Source organism: Sparus aurata, chromosome 21 (assembly GCF_900880675.1).
Source record: "Sparus aurata chromosome 21, fSpaAur1.1, whole genome shotgun sequence".
NCBI classification, from domain to species: Eukaryota; Metazoa; Chordata; class Actinopteri; order Spariformes; family Sparidae; genus Sparus; species Sparus aurata.
The window spans coordinates 28,147,599-28,164,969 of NC_044207.1; the positions used below are offsets into that span (position 1 = coordinate 28,147,599).

General features: G+C 43.0%; 1 protein-coding gene across 1 annotated transcript; it reads left to right on the forward strand.

Annotated features, from left to right (window-relative positions):
- The first annotated feature begins 1,529 nt into the window (after nucleotides 1-1,529).
- LOC115572073 (arylsulfatase I-like) lies at nucleotides 1,530-14,018 on the forward strand. Its single transcript, XM_030401869.1, has 11 exons — nucleotides 1,530-1,782; nucleotides 3,392-3,570; nucleotides 4,530-4,669; nucleotides 5,263-5,412; nucleotides 6,960-7,034; nucleotides 7,129-7,303; nucleotides 9,044-9,280; nucleotides 9,931-10,077; nucleotides 10,958-11,102; nucleotides 11,639-12,231; nucleotides 13,206-14,018. Exons 2-11 carry the CDS (start codon nucleotides 3,397-3,399, stop codon nucleotides 13,626-13,628), a joined length of 2,259 nt encoding a protein of 752 aa, XP_030257729.1. The 5' UTR covers nucleotides 1,530-1,782; nucleotides 3,392-3,396; the 3' UTR covers nucleotides 13,629-14,018.
- The last annotated feature ends 3,353 nt before the right edge of the window (nucleotides 14,019-17,371 follow it).

The window sequence follows — 17,371 nt, forward strand, 5'->3', positions numbered from 1 at the left end:
CTCTGTCCGCTCCACACACATCCAGCCTGCAAGCCACACCGTCCGGGTGATGTTCGGTCTGTTCTGTTCGGGCTCACACACACACGGGACACGAGCAAGGAGGTTCTGCTGCGATGAAGATCTGCTGAACAAAAGAAACATATTAAAGAAACCCTGAAACGGGCGCTGCTGTTAAAGGGCTTTATGACCGCGCTGCTGCTGTCAAGGTGCAGAAATGACGTGATGACCGGCGGACGTGAAGTGATTCAGCCTTCAAAATAAAACTCCAACGATGGGAAAACAGACTTTTTTATCAATGGAGCTGAATGTTTTGGTGTTTAATTTTAACCTAACATTTCATTAAATATTTTATTCTTTTTACAAATAAAGAATACAATATATACAATCTATTATATACTATATAAACGTCCTTTTTCCTTTTTTGTTTTTTTTTTGTTTTACAATTAATGCTTGAAATGATAAAGGCACTTGCAAGTGTCAGGTAGTACAAAACGTAAACCAAACTTTAATTTGTACAAGGATTTCAGGGTTTTTTTTTTTTGTTTTTGTTTTAATAATAATAGATATTTATGGTATTTATTATATACTATTTATTCTAATTATTATTATATAAACTATATATACATATATATATATATATATATATATATATATATATATATATATATATATATATATATATATATATATATATATAGTACAGTTAATGCTTGAAATTATAAACTTGAAAATGACATGATACAAAATATAAAATACACATTTTACCGAAGATTACATTAAATGTTTTATTCTTTTTTTTTTTTTTTACAAATAAAGAATAAGATATAGAAATACTATATGTTTTATGATATTTGTAATTTCATAAACTGTCTATATAACATTTGTTACTTTTTAATTGAGAGCAAAGTTGTAAATAACGTTGACCAAGAAATAAAAGTCAGCTAATGTATGTTAGCAAACACTAGCTAAGTTTCACACTAGCATATTTATTTATTCATATTTTATAAATCTAAGAATATAAGCTAAATATTTGGTTAAAAGCTGTTGTTTTATTTACAACTACACTAATAAACACTAATTACACTAAAATATATGTTAGTTAATTGGCGACTACTTGCTAAGTTTCTCACTAGCTTTAGCTACGTTTAGTTAGCCGCCTTTCTTCGACCGTTAGCTTGACTCCTTCTACCACAGATAACCAACACGGTTGATATCAGGTCACTCAAATGTCATTTTTCTCAGTTACTGATTGTTGTTTTTGAGAATTAACCACTGACCAAATGTAATTAACGTTATTACTCTTAATAACGTCTGAAATATAAACAAAAGCTGGCTATAGCAGAGCTAAGAAGCAGGGCTAGCTAGTCTGCGGAGCTAGCTAACGTTACTTTGGTAATGTTAATTAATGTAGCTAGTGATGAAAGTGACAGGGGTGTTGAATTTCTCCACATTTTCGCTTTGGGAGAATATTAACGCGTATTTTTTCCCAGCTCAGTGTTTTATTTTGACAGGCCGGACCGGACGTGGCAGCGCGGTACCGGGCCCGGCTTGACGTCGGTCGGATTTCATTGGGAGTGCGGACGGACGCGCCGACTGGAAGGAAGGAAGGTTCTTGTGGAAACTTGGGGAAACATGCGGCGTCTCCTGCAAACTCTCCCCGAAGTCACTGCGAGCTGAAAGGAGAAGAAGAGTCGAGGAGTGGAGAATGAACTGAGGAGGAAGAGGAGGAAGAGGAGGAGGAGGAGGAGAGGAGCCGTTCACTCTCATTGATCCAGTATCGAGGTATTGATTCCGGCCTGGCTTTTTAAAAATAATAATAGTAATAAAGCTCTTATTGTATTCATGAGGAAAATGTGCTGATTGTAATCACAACACAGTGCTGCACGTGGGTGTTAACAGTGATGTCAGACTCAAAAATCAATAATCAATTATTAATAATTAATGGTGTTATTGATCAGGGCTGTTATTTCCTAACAGGGCTCGTGATGTGATAGGAGCTGCAGGAGTTGTATCAAAAAGAAAAATGTCAAAACAGGAACCAGTCTGAGCTTGTATAGTCTGAACCAACAGGCTGTCACACACACACACACACACACACACACACACACACACACACACACAGAAGTGTGTGTGTGTGTGTGTGTGTGTGTGTGTGTGTGTGTGCGTGTGTGAGAGAGAGTCATCAGCTGTTGCCATGAGCACCAGTGTCTCACCTCCCTCATGGGAAACCAGCTCTGCCACCATTCAGACTGAGGCGGCTGTAGTTGGTCTCACAGATCAAATACTGATCAATAATATCAGATCAAATCAACGCTGTCGCTTCACGTTCAAGTTCCTGAAGCGTCTCCGAGAACCTGACGTGAACTCGTGATCTCGTTTGAACTCGTGTCGGTACTTTAAATCCGGAGTTTGTTGCGTTTCTCTGTTGAATTTCATTTAAATGTAATTTTAACAGCTTCTAACGTAACGCAGTCGTCCGGTGCCGAAACATCAACCGCTGCAATATGAGCTGATGACAGAATCAAAACATCCCTGACAATCATATCACACGTTTCCTTGATTTAACATAAAGTTTAAAAGATCTGCGTTCTGTGTTGAAGCTGGTTCCGTGTTTAAAAACTGTATCATGTCCGTAATTAAAGATAATAAATGTGAGATTTCTCATCCTTGAAGCTGATTTAACGTCTTCAAACTGCTTCTTTTGTGTCCAAAACCCAAAGACTCGTCACATTCTGTCATAAAAAAACAAAGGAAAAGCCACAAATTCTCACATTTAAGAAGCTGGAACCAGGAAATATTTGACATTTTTGCTTTAAAAAATTGATTTTAACAACAAATCGATCACCCAAATAAGATTGCAGCTAATTTTCTCTTTTACAGTCAACTAATCGATTAAACTGCTTCGAATCTGTCGGAACAATTTCAAAAAAAAAAAAAAAGTTTCTTCTGATATCAGCAGATGGAGTTGTACAGAAGTAAGAGGATAAGAAGCTCCGTATGTGACAATGAATAATCAGAGAACAGAGAGAACAGTCTCTGGTTCTGGTTCTGGTTCTGGTTCTGCTCTCTCTGGCTCGACCCGTCCTGTCATCGCTCTGTACTGGATTGATGATTCAGCTCCGAAGACTGTAAATGGTTAAAAAAGAAAAAGACCTCCTCGGAGCTCATCGCTCTCTCTCTCTCGCTCCACCAGATGGATGTGTTTCAGATCCCACTTACAGCCAAGTTGGCGAGTCCGACCCAAATGTGGTTTCGTGATCTACAGCGGGTCGGGCCGCTGATGGCACGCTCGTGGGGAATTTGTGCCGACTCAGACATTTCTAAGCATCCCAGCAGTGAAGTTGTTCTCGCTGTATTGTCATGTTGTGTTTTTTTAATCCCCCTCGTGCAGTAAAGATGCAGCCGGGTTCTGCTGCGGTTCTGACCGTGCTGAGCGTTTTCTTCGGCCTCGGCTGCCTGTCGGCTCATCGGTCCAAACCCGACCAGAATGACAGGAACGCTCAGAGCGGCGAGGCCGGAGAGAAGAAGAAGAACCAGCCGCACATCGTGTTCATCCTCATCGACGACCAGGTGAGCGAGAGAGATGCTGTAAATCTGTCGTGATCAAAAAACTTCAAATATATGATCATGTTTGATATGAAAAGATGATTTATTACACATGTGCAGCATAAATCCAGCTGTCGGTGCTGACATTGATCAAATTATGGGCTTCATTTTGTAATTTATACGTTTTTTATGACGTAAAAAGAGAAAAGAAAGTCAAAAATAACTACTAATCTTGGTAAAACTGAAAAAAAGTCGTCCAAATCTACATCAACATCGAGAATTAAAGACCTGATTAAACCGTCAGTTGATCAAACATATTAAAAGATCAGTTTATTGCCTTTTCTTCAACGCCAAAGTCGAGAGTCGAGACTGTTTGCTACTTTTTTTAAAAAGCTTCCGTGACGTTTAATCGAAAATGCACACATACAATAAAATCACCAGTTTAATTGTGGGGTTCAGTTTTCCTTCTCACACGAACTAAAAGCAGAACGTCTCATTAAAAAAAGACACAAACCACAAAAAGAAAACGCACATAAACAAAGTCGAGATGACCGAAATTAAAGAGTGTGCGCTTCCATCAATTGTCTCCTTCCTCGTTAAAAAACAACGACCGCTGCTGTCGATGAACATCTGCCTGACGTGACTCAGACGAGGCGGCGGTTAGACGTTAAATCTGGTCGCCACGTTCCCGCCACAGTCGCTGACGCGTCATCTGGTGTTTCCACTGGAGCTCCACAGGTGAACGAATGAAACGCACTGTTAGCTTCAATAAAATGATGGATTTTTGTTGTTGTTGTTGTTGTCTGTTCTTTTTCTCTTTGATTTGTGTTTTATATATTTGATGGAAAAAAAAAAAAGATGGATTTCTCTTAAAACAAAACAGCTGTAGTTGTTTTTTTTGGGACTACTTTCCAAGAACCATATGAACATCACTACATGTGGATGTGGATGTGATTGATGGGCGTCTTTCTACCCGACGACAGGGTTTCAACGACATCGGCTACCACAACCCGACCCTCAACACTCCGACGCTGGACAAACTGGCGGCGGAGGGCGTGAAGCTGGAGAACTACTACGTCCAGCCCATCTGCACGCCGTCACGCAGCCAGCTGCTCACCGGCAGGTACAGAAGCCTTTGAATATTTTGTTTTTCCATCATTTACGTCTGTGTTTGTTGTTTGTAATCAGCAGCATTGATTCAGTTTGAGCACAGCTAATGATTTCTTTCAATGTGATTAGTTTATTGTTGACTTTCAGCTGTTTTTTGAATCCAAAGATTTCAATTTACGGATGTTAAACAAAGAAAAATAGCAATTTATCCCATTTTAGAAGCATTTTTTGCTGAAAACAATTTTCTGATCATCACAATTATCTCTCAAATGACTAATTGATTAGCTGCAGTACTGAGTCGTACTTTCTTGAGCTGTATTTTATCCCTTTGATTGTCAGATTGTCATAAGAAAGCGGATCGATATTGTTTTCAGCATGTTGTGATTATTATTAAGAGGTAAGATGAGACTTCATCGATCCTGAAGCAGCGAATTCACGTCGCAGAAGTGAAACCAGAACAGCTGTCAGAGTCCGAGGCGGCTCCGGTTCAAACGAGGCGGCTGCTCTGAGTAATCTGATTATCGATTAGGCAACCTCGCGCTCTGAGAGAGAGTAAACGAGTCGCAGGTCCCGCCGTGAGCCGTCAGTCCGTCTTATTTCCTGCAGATATCAGATCCACACGGGCCTCCAGCACTCCATCATCAGACCCAGCCAGCCCAGCTGCCTGCCGTCACACATGGACACTCTGCCCGAGAGGCTCCGCGAGGCCGGCTACGCCACGCACATGATCGGGAAGTGGCACCTGGGCTTCTACAGGTGAGACGGACGCTTCGCAGGTAACAGCGTGAATTTACTATACCCGTCGTTAACGCCGCTCTCTGGGAATGAGGTGAGATCATTCAAACTGTAACACAAACCGACAAATCATCTTTGTTGTCCCCTCAAATCTCATAGAGCCGCAACATTCTCCCTCCGCTCTTACTGCCAAATATGTCACACAAAAGCTCAAATGTCTCAGATTTTTATCATTTTGTTTTTGTTGCCAAGCTCAAAACAAACTAGTTTGTACATGCGCAAGACCAGATGTGTGTGTGTACGTGGAGAAAGACAGCAGGAACATGGTGGGCAGGTAGCTGCTGTTGTTGTTCTTGTATTTAACACTCATTAATAGTGATGGACAGGGGCGGTTCTTGGGGGGGGCAACAGGGGCCAGTGCCCCCGTAACTCTGAGTCTGGACCCCCCTGTGGCCCCCCCGACAGGGAGTCTGCATCAATAACACAATGACAGATTTCCTGCAATGATTTTGTTCTGAAGGGAAAGGCAGAAATAAAGTGTCTCAGCAGTTTACTACCCAATCAAAACTGCTGAAATTGTAAACACTGCGTTGTCTGAATGAGGGATTTATCCTTTTTTTCCGGGTTGTATGTGCCCCCTTACAAAAAAGCCGCCCCCAACCTGGCCCCCCTATTAAAACTGGTCTAGAACCACCAGTGGTCACAGATGTAAATATGTCATCCACATGTCATGATTGGTGCGCAGATATAACCACATATGTGCTTTTGATTTACAACACAGCCGCACCGACACTTTCCTTGAAATGTTACTCGGTCTGAATGTTGGAAACGTTCCTGAAGCTTCAGCTGCATGCGTGAAAGCGGTTACAGAGAAGAAGGAGACGCAATAATCCTTCAGAGATCGGAAAGTGACATAAAACTGACGCGAATAATGTTGTAAATAACGACGTGGACGACGGAAGAAGAGAGCGTCAAACCCTGCGGACTTCTCCTCACAGTCTCTTCTGAGTGAAGAGCGTGTCGATGTCAGATTGTTGGTTCTGATCAGTCGCGGTTGCAGCCGGACTCGGCCCTCGTCTAATCCGGCGCTGGAAGGCTTCGGGCGGTTTTCAGGCGCAGTGGTCAAAAAAAAAAAAAAAAAACAATCCGGACACCACGTCTGAGTTTTTAACCTCTAACACACAACTTGACCCGCCATGTGTGGAGCTTTCATTCAAACTGCTCGTGGTCGAAAAAGTCGCATATCACATGCGCATATATATATTTTATTCATGCTGGGATGTTTCTGAGGAGAAGCAGAGTTTGGATGTGTGGATCCCTGAGTTGCGTGAGCGTCGAGCACACATACGGCACAACGCGCATTCCTGCTGATTTCACACTGTGCAACACAGGGACGCGCAGCAGAGCGAGAGCAAACATGATGTAAACAATGAAGGTTCAAAACCGTCAAGCTTTTGCAAATGTTTCCTCAGAGACACACAATGAAAAAACCAACGAGCGTAGCCAGATTATACCTTTCGTAAGCTGCTCGTTTATAACAGTGATTATATTTGTTTTGTTTTCTGCAGGAAGGCCTGCCTGCCCACCAGGAAAGGTTTTGACAGTTTCTTCGGCTCTTTGACAGGAAGTGTGGATTATTACAGGTAAAAATTTTTTTAAAAAAAAAGCATTTGATTTTGATGTTGGTCGCCCCTGTTTTCCATTATCCGCGTCTAACAGCTCTCCATCTGTCCTCAGTTACGGGTCCTGCGACGGCCCGGGGTTATGCGGGTACGATCTCCATGAAAACGAGGGCGTGGCGTGGGGCCAGGAGGGGAAATACTCCACCACGCTCTTCACACAGCGAGCTCGTAAGATCCTGGAGAGCCACGACCCCACGGAGAGGCCGCTGTTCCTGCTGCTCTCCCTCCAGGTATCAGAAAAATGTCAATAAAAAGTACATACGTAGGAAAAAATGTCTGGAAAAATGATTCAAGTTGGAGCAGCTGAGGAAAATGGGTCAAACCCTCTCCAGGCCCGACATGTGTTTCGATGCGGCGATGGTTTACGTCGGGGACGTGGAGACTCTGACATGTTGGAATAACAGCGAGGCCACATCAAAGCGTTTGTTTGTCTACGAGGATCAGAAACGTATTGAGACCGTTCTGCTCATACGGACCAGAACGGTTTCATTTGAAAGCAGGCCACACAAGAACGACGGCTCAAACTTTTTTTTGTTTTGTTTTGTTTATTGCCGAGTTTTCTGGGCAGCTGTGTTGATTCGATGTCACAGCTCCGGGATGAAAAGGTTTGTTGAAATGGAGCCCGATGCTTTCTGACAAGAAACGGCAAAAAACGAAACAGAAGACTGGTTTTATTTGATTTTTTTCTCTCTGCCCCCCTGCCAGGGAAGAAAAATCAAATAAACAGTCCTGATTTCTACTTCTAACTTCCAATTTGTGCACCAGCAGTACGTGTCGTATTGGGTTTCCGGGTAGATGACGAGGCTGAGGAGCAAACTCTGGCTGTATTTCTTAAAATGAGTATTATGTAGGTGAAAACTGTGAACGTTTTTCAAAATAAAAGCATCATCCTTGAATCAAAATAGCCGATTATATCATAATATCGTAGTTTTTAGCAAGAAATTAATCATACAAGTGAAGTTTTCTAACACCTGTTGTGTATTTTACTTTGAAAAGCACCTTGTATTTCTTTAAAGGGACAGCTCACCAACAAATCAGATCAATTCAAGACATATTTTACCTCCTTTGTTTGGATTTATCAAGGTTGTGAGTTTTGAAGATATCAGCCGTGGAGATTTCTGTCTCGTTTCACATATAATGGAAGTGGACAACATTTGGCTCGTGGTGCTCAAAGCGGCAACAACAAGAAAACTCAACAACAGCGTCTCTTTCCAGAAACCATGACCCAGTTACTAAAGATAATCCAGAGACCTCAGTGTGAGTGGTTTCATGTAGGAGCGATTTTTCGTTTCTTATCACCGAGCAGAAGAAAGTGCGCTTCTACTCCCGGACGAGAGGCGAGGACGACGCCATCATGAGCTGCGTTCACACGGAACCTAATATTCTGATTATAATCGACTTAAAATGCTCTGTATAGACACCTCAATCAGAATAAACAGGCCCAAACCACTCAAAATAAAGATTCCCACATGTAAATGATACAACCTGATTACTTCCTGGCTGTATTTCGTCCGTCTTCTAAGTCAAACAGTTTGTTTTTAACTAGAAACTCTGAGAGAACGAAGCACAGACGACGACAGACACAGATAGAGATCCGTCTTCGAAACAGGGAGTTGATCAAACACGCGCCAAAAAGAGATAAAAATACCTACAAGGGAGAGGAATGCGTGACGTAAAATGACTTCTGTGTACGACACACAGCTGTTTTAGTTACATCTGTTGTTGAGTGTAAACACCAGACTGTTGATCCCATCACATGGAAACAGTTGACCGGGAATCTTTAATCTGGATGAAGAAATATATTCCCTGTCAACACGTTTGCATCCCACGCGGTGAGTAAACGGGTCATGATTTCTAGAAAGAGACGTAGACATCCTTACGGCCGGTCTCTGCAAATCTCAGCAACTCACAGCAAATAAATCAAGCTGGATGAACGGATCTAAGTCGCTGTGTAAATGTTCTTCCTGCAGGCGGTTCACACGCCTCTACAGACTCCCAAGTCCTACATCTACCCTTATAGAGACATGGTGAACGTCGCCAGGAGGAAGTTCGCCGCCATGGTGTCCACGGTGGACGAGGCGGTCCGAAACGTCACCTACGCCCTGAGAAAGTACGGATACTACCGGAACAGCGTCATCATCTACTCCACCGACAACGGGGCCCAGCCGTTCACCGGGGGGAGCAACTGGCCGCTGCGAGGCCGAAAGGTAGAAACAACAAACTTAAGTTACTTTAAGTTTTTTTAAATGTCAATAAAAGTAGTTTTGGCACCAGCACTTATGATTTTTGGATTGCCCAGCTTTGTGGATGAGGTTGTATTTATATTTAAAGAAGCACATGTGGATTGTTTCTGTCAAATAAGGAGGAGTTAACATAATTTGTGACATTTAAAGCAACGTTGCCTTCTATTGTGATGATCGATTAATCAGTTTGGGGGGTTTTGAGTCAAAATTCTCTAAACACAGCTTCTTATATGTGAATATATATATGTGTTTTTTGGTTTCCTTCCTCCTCTGTGACAGTAAACTGAATATCTTTGGCTTGCGGACAAACAAGACATTCTGAGAATGTCGTCTCTGGATTTGGGAAACATTGATCAACATGTTTCAGCATTTTCTGACATGTAGTTGCAGCCTTAAAGGTCCAGTTTGTAAGAAAGATGGTTTTTGAGTTTCATGCCCAACCGGTCAGATACTGACACTTTGGGATGGCGATCGATGGGAACTACGACCCCAAGAAGTCTTTCACAAGTTGGAATGAGACTCAAAAAATGTCCACGTGATGTGATAAAAATGGTTTAGTGAGAATAAAGAAGCTCTCAGTTAATTGTACCTAAACATCCTGACTCTGTCTCCAGGGTACGTACTGGGAAGGTGGAGTCCGCGGAGTGGCGTTCGTCCACAGCCCGTTGTTGAGGCGCAGGAGACGAGTCTCCACAGCTCTGCTGCACATCACCGACTGGTTCCCCACACTGGTGGGCCTCGCCGGGGGAAACATCAGCCGGGTCAGTGGAACTTAACTGTCAGGAAAACATGCGTAGTGATTTCTTTATCTTTTCTTTTTTAGCACTTTAGCTTTATGTTTTGTTGCATGTTCGTCTCTGATAGTGAAAACAGGACCGTGAAGCTCAAACACTATAAAAAATCACAGAAACAGACAAGATTTAAAGATGTGTTTCTCCCCTCGGCCACACAAGCCACTGATACGAGCTATGAAATCACTGTGAGGCTTTAGGAGGACGCTGGATTTACGTTCCGTATGTTTTCCTTGTTGTTGAGCCAAAAACTTTACTCTGCCAGAGTTTACTTTACGTAAAGCCGACCCGCTGAGTGTCTCCCACTGACTATAAATTAATGCAAACATTTATTTGTCGTCACGGTGAGAGCTTATCGTGGGTCCGTCTGCATTAATCATCTCAGACTCTGCTGAAGTTCAGAATGCAGTGCTACCGTAAAACTGTCTTAATTCACCATCGCGCAGATTCATGCGCTCTTGACCTCTTATGATAAGTGCACCACTATTTTCAAACAGCGGCCACAAAGACGCTTTGTGTTTTAGTTCAGACAGATTCATTTAACCGGCGTGTCGGTGAAGTCTGTGTACTGCTCCCAGAGTGCTTTGTTGGCTCAGTGTGCGAGTAGTTTTCTGCTGCCAAGGCAGATAAGAAAGGCGAGCTTGGCTGCAATCAAAAAGATCCGGTTAATCCAGAAACTCGATAGCTGCTAATACCAAAGGAAATGTGTTATTATTTAATCCTCTGAGGTAAATTCACAAGTATTTGTCCTGGAAGCGTTAATGCAGGACACACGTGGACAGAGTGACCTATCGTTTCTCTTTCCTTTGTGTTTTCTGTGATGAATGTGTTGTTTTTATGTCGCTCTCAGAGTCACGGCCTCGACGGTTTTGATGTTTGGCCCGCCATCAGTGAAGGGAAGGACTCGCCTCGTCAGGAGATCCTGCACAACATCGACCCTCTGCACAAACCGGCACAAACCATGAGCTGGGAGGCCAACAGACAGAGAGCGTCAGGTGACCAACAACATGAAAATAAAGAGTTAAAAGCGAAGTTACTGGGAGCCAAAGTCAAAGGTTGTGTGGAGTCAATATTTGATTTGATTATGAGCCTTTGAGACACCGACCGTACTTCTCACTCGAGTTATTACCTCAGTAAATAGTTTAGGAATGAGATTACGGTCTTAACTGCACTCTTCGAGTGTTCATTTACTAAATTATGGTCCCATTTAGAGTCAGATAGACGACAGAGCGAGGTGTGATGACACGTCGCTCCTCAGGGTCTCAGTCAGATCCAGTCAGGATAGAGAATCCAAGATGGCGACGGCCAAACTACTGAAATTGAGGCTTTTAAACGGTCGTCCACAATCCAGTGGGTGACATCACAGCAGCTTTACTCTTGGGAAAAACAGAAGTTCAGATAAAATGGAAACATAGTGAGGAGGGATGTAAGGAAGGACGACATGTCAGCAGTAGTTTGTATGCCAGCCGGAGGATCTCTCGAGTCTTCACTTCATATTTCTCATTCTTGTGTGTTTTTCTTTACATGTCAGGAAACAAACCAGAAGGCCCGGCCTTTAAGAAGCCAAAGAAGAAGAAGGCCCCGAGGCTGCAACCGAAGTCAGCGTTCAAGAAGTCGAAGCCCAAACCTAAATCCAAGCCTCTTCCCAAACTGAAGGTTAACCCTCTCCAGAAATCTAAACTAAAACCCAAACTCAAGACCAGAAACTTCCCTCAGAACCAGAAACTGACCCATTACAAGCCATTCCTGATGTCCAGCGGTGCTCCGTCAGCGTCGGGAACATCCCGCCCAAAATCCTTGAAGCCTCAGGTCCAACCGCGAGCAAAGTCGAAATCCAGACGGACCACATCCCAGAAACAGAACCTGTCCCGGTCTAGACCACCTCAACCCAAATCCAAGAGACAGCTTAAATTACTCTTAAAGTCAAAGTCCAGACAGACATTTTCCAAATACCAAAACACGTCCCAGTCGGGGACGCTGCTGCCCAGAACTCATCACACGCCCCAGTTCCGGCTCCAGTTGTTCCAGCCGGTCTGGGACACGTCAGTCCAGGCTGCCATCAGAGTCGGAGACTGGAAGCTGCTGACAGGAGACCCAGGCCACGGAGACTGGGTCCCCCAACAGGTACCGCAACACATGTAGACTCATTTTAACCCCTTAAGGAACACCATTCCAACATATGAACACCCTTCGTAAAAACCAATAGTTTTTTTGCTAATAGTTTTAAGCATCAGATCTTAACAGTATATCCTCACTGTTGGAAAGCTGAGACTGTCGTGATTGTTTTAAGCCCAAACACAAAGGAAAAAAGTTATTTCCAGACCATGTAATAGCCTTCTAAACTCACCATGACACAACATTAGAAAGAGCCCTCTACCGCAAGAAGCAGGAATGCCTACATACCTTCAGAGTGTTCCCTTTTTCCACAGCTACAACGTCATGTCACAATTTTTTTTTCATTGTTCAAGTCCATAGAATGGGAATATCCATGTCATTTTAGCCAAAACTAGCTACAAGTGTGGAACAAGCAAGAAACCCTGCAGGGTCTTGGCTTTAATTTGAGACCAAGATTATGTTTGTAGGTAAAGGGGTTCTCAAGTTATAAACCTTTGAATCTCAGTAGGCGCTCTTGGGAAAAAAGGACCCAAGCAAAACGCACAGACGTGCTTTTAGAAAAAAAAAATGTGAAAAATAAATTTTTTAGTCTTTTGACTTCAAATTTTGAGTGTAGCAAGCTGAGACCTGTGGCTATGGCCTAATTGTGTCTGCTGTGTCCATAGACCTACCTGAACCCTTATATCTTAGTCAGTTTATTGACATTTGAATTGGACGGAAACCAAAACCTGTGTTCCAACCTCTGTACCTCTGTGTCAGTCAGTATGTCATAGAATCACACTTACACTTCTAGAAACTTGAGGGTGTTACCTTTCCAATGGTACCAAGCACATCCCTGAGTCTCAAACTATGTGGGAGCTGTCATGCTTTTAATTTCGGTATGTCGTTTTGGAAAAAGAACCTTAAAATGGGGGCGTTCACTAAGAGGTTAATACGATAATTTTACTCCAAATGAATAAACAACAGTAAATGTTGATCCTCAGGTTCTCTCCACTTTCCCTGGTTCCTGGTGGAACCTTGAACGTTCCATCGCGTCCTTCCACAAACCCTCCACTCACAGAAACGTCTGGCTGTTCAACATCACAGCCGACCCGTGCGAGCGGCGGGACCTGTCAGACCAGAGGCCCGACGTGGTCCAACAGCTGCTGGCCCGGCTCGCCTACTACAACCAAACAGCTGTGCCGGTTTATTTCCCCCCCGACGACCCTCGAGCCAACCCCAACCAGCACGACGGGGCCTGGGTGCCCTGGGTGGACGAGGAGGAGGACGAGGAGGGGAAATATCAGGGAGTGTACAAGAAAGGTAGGAACAGCCGGAAGAAGAAGAAGAAGAAAAAGTGCCGCGTGTGCAAGCTGCAGACGTTCTTCCTGAAACTGAACACCAGGATGATGTCCAATCGGATCTGAGGTGACAGTCAGACACGTTCTGAAAATGTTGTGTGTTGTTTTTATTGTCACGTCATCGCTTCCTGGATCGAGTGAAGCAAAGTGGGGAACAGGTGAGTTGACTCCTCCTCACTCAAATGAAGCGAAACTCTTTGAAATACTTTATACAACACGTCTTTTCACAGGCTCGAATCAAGAAGCGGATCTAGTGGAATCATCTCCTTTTTTTATCTTCACCGGCATGCAGTGGCGTGCACAGACTTTTTGAGGGGCAGGGGCGAAAATCAGGGCACTTAAGCATGCGTTATGGCTCCCAAGAGGGCACTTTAGCGCGTTTTTGCCACCAAAAGGGCATTTAAGTGTGCGTTTTGGTTCCCAAGAGGGCAGTTTATCATGTTTTAACCAGCCAAGGGGGCAGTTTATCATGTTTTAACCAGCCAAGAGGGCAGTTTATCATGTTTTAACCAGCCAAGGGGGCAGTTTAGTGTGTTTTGCCAACCAAGAAGGCACTTTAGCGTGCGTTTTGGCTCCCAAGAGGGCACTTTAGCGCACATCTTGGCTCCCAGGAGGGCACTTTATCATGCGTTTTTCAACAATTGGGCCACGAGGGGGGCCACCGCTCCCCCTGCCCCCCCATCCCCCCCCCTTGTGCACACCACTGCCAGCATGTTTTTTCCAGACAGTGACGTCAAACTCGTGCGTCTCCACTGCTGGAAAGGAGTTACGGTGCAGAGGAAGATACGAGGAACGATGGCGACAGCGCTGGTTGTAACGCCTGTGAACTGATAATTCAAGTTAAGTGTGGAAAACATCTTTCTTTTACGCAACACGAGCTTCCAGGAACGCCACGTGTTTGACGCCGCTGCTTCCAGGCCGAGCAGCCGTGTAAACATCCCGTGTTTTAATAAAATCAGCACCTCGCAGGCTGGCTGAGCAGAATTATTTAAAAACAAATGCTGTACTTTGGGTGACAGCCACCGTGACTCACCCGTCAGTGTGTTCGGACTCAAGAGATAAGAAAACAGCTGCAGTCGATGCGGAAAAACCTTTTAATCCCACCAGAAAATTGATCTGGAATCAGTCAGGGAATCGACGAAAAAGTACAGTCGATAATTGCATCGGTATCTTGTTCATTCCTCTCCTTATTTTCTACGTGTTCCTTTAAAATCATGTTCATTTTTTTATATTCAAAAGCATTTCTTTGTCAAGTTGACCTTTAAAGGGTCAGTTCACTCAAATCACAACATATTTAATCACTCGTCCCTGTGATATCAGGTCACGCAGGTGCTGTAGTTTCTGTAACAGTGGTTGTACTTTGTTTTTTATCAAAGCTGTTGTACATTGGAGTGTCGCCGAGATAAATGCAGGGATAATAAGTTCATACTTGGGTAGAAAAAGTAGAAAATCTCAACACAAGAATGTGAAAGTATCTGAAATATAAGAGCAGAAAGTGAGCAGGAAAACGTTTTTGTAAATTTGTGTGAACTGATCCTTTAACTTGTTGTCTGTTCTGGTGATAAGCTGGTTTTCAAACCGCTGGTCTTCACTGTTTTGATTACTGTTACTGTCACATGATTTATTATGTGATTTTTTTTAAACTGTGTGTCGACTGTTTACTTCTAATTATAATCTGACGGAGTTCTGACCCGACAGGACCGACACCATGTGGCAGTAAAGTGTTTTTGATTATTTTGACACTGTAAGTGATTTTACTATGTTTCTTTAACTTTGAGCGCGATGGAGCACAGAGCCATTGATTTTTAAAGACAGATTTAATGTGTTTTTACACCAACAAATCATCCGCTAACGTCCCAGATCTTTGTTTTGAAGCAGATGTTTACTTTTTACAGTGAAAGTGTTTGATCATGATTAATATTTCTATAATTATATTACTGTTTTCGTCTCTTGATTCAAGGAGGTTTTAATATTTTGACATTTTTAGGCACACGTCCCAGTGAAAGACTCTCAATGTTTGTTAGAAACACTTGTGATGTGCTGGTTTTTCTTTCTGTATCACTGTGGCTGACAGATGATTGGATGCCGTGGCTGTTTGAATGTATCGTCGATGGCAAACATGTGTTGACTTTTATTTCAATGTTTGTGATTTTAAAGGTATCGTGATGTAGAAACTGAGATTGGCATGTCTTTCTTGTTCATGAGGCTTTTGTAGTTGCTGTGTACATATAGTAAAATCAACAGAGAAATGCACACAGGATTCAGAAACTGTGCCTTTAAACGAGCTTCCGTAAGGTCGTGACATCACAACGGCGGCCATTTTCCTCTGACATCACACTCAGGATTGGACGCTACCGTGCTGTGTTCCAGTCCAACTAATCATTAGCATTCCACGTCTTACTAATTGATCATCAACTTAAAGATGGACGGTGAAAACGTGGAGGGATATTGTTCTGTATATTAGCTAACGTTAGACAGCTAATATTAGCATTCAAGCACGTCTTAGCTAACATTACTTTGTGATTACTCTAAGAGTGTGTTTTGCGATACGAGTCCTAAATTAATTCTAAGGAATATCAGCACACATCTTGGGCACATTTATTTAAGCCTGGAAGTGAAACACACTGGATGTGATCAGACAATACTGTTAGCTAGGAGGTGACAGAATGCTAACGGAAGCTAACGGGAAATTTGGCCCGATGCACCTCCAGATTTTCCCTGTCATTGTCTTATAAGTTGCTGGATGATCAGGAAGTGATGAACTTACAACAATTTGTCAGAATGCCCACGTTTAAATGACTTAAAACCACCAGCATTGGTGATGTCAGAGGAAAATAAAAACCTCTTCACACTATTTCTGCTCTGGTTGTACTGTAACGATCCCTCAGTCTGAGGCCCAACAGTCCCCTTTATCTGCAACAAATCATACTCACTCATAGACACTGGACACCTAAATGCACCTGATTTTGTTTAATCAAAGTTTGTGTTGTTCACGAAGAAATGAACAAAAATGTCAGAAAAAGTTTTTGGATCCATCCCGTTTTTTTCCGGATCCACACAAGTTAATGCAGTTTATCGTGGGCCGGGACTCGTCCTCCATCAGATTGTCACAGAAGTCTGTTCACTAGCTTTTCTTGTATAAGCTCCTCGGCTGAATGAACCATCTGAACACGAAGCAGCTTCCTCTCCCTCCACCGATGGATTCAAGAAAACACGTCACAGAAAGTGTTTTACCTGCATTAGAAAACCTCTTTGAAGTGAGATGTTGGGTTTTCTCCGTTTGAGCAGGACACCTAACCTCTAAATATTTCAGTCTTGTTTGCTCAACATCCAGCGCCACGACAGTCTGAGCGTGCAGCCGAGCGGCCCCACGAGAGAGCGCTTGATTTCTCCGCCCTGAGTAAATAAAGGTCAAATAAAATTTACCGTGCCTCTGTCCTCTTTATGTTGACTGGATAGAACACACCATTCATAAAAGCGGCTACGGTATGCGTGTTTCAGTTGGAAGCATTTGAAGTATTTTCCAGGTCAAGTCGCACATCTTCAGAAGTCGTTTACAGGCATTTAATGTCTCTGAAGCATTTGGATGCTTATTTTCAAAGCTGGTTGAGTTAAATGAAGTCAATTCACTAAACCCGATGTACATATGGTCGTGCAAAGCCTCGTAGAGCTGCAACCATCAGTTGATTACTCAGTCGATAGAAAGAAATGAAATGCAAACTATTTTCGATAACTGGTTGTTTTGCCGGTTCCAGCTGCCTGAATGTAAAGATCTACTGCTTTTCTTCATCATCTTTGTGGTAATAAAT

What these genes read in the sequence shown, in the direction of transcription:
- LOC115572073 (XM_030401869.1), top strand. Translation starts at nt 3,397, where the DNA reads ATGCAGCCGGGTTCTGCTGCGGTTCTGACCGTGCTGAGCGTTTTCTTC. An exon ending in AGCCAGCTGCTCACCGGCAG is followed by an intron (nt 4,670 to 5,262) that starts GTACAGAAGCCT and finishes TATTTCCTGCAG; the next exon opens with ATATCAGATCCACACGGGCC. An exon ending in TCCTGCTGCTCTCCCTCCAG is followed by an intron (nt 7,304 to 9,043) that starts GTATCAGAAAAA and finishes TTCTTCCTGCAG; the next exon opens with GCGGTTCACACGCCTCTACA.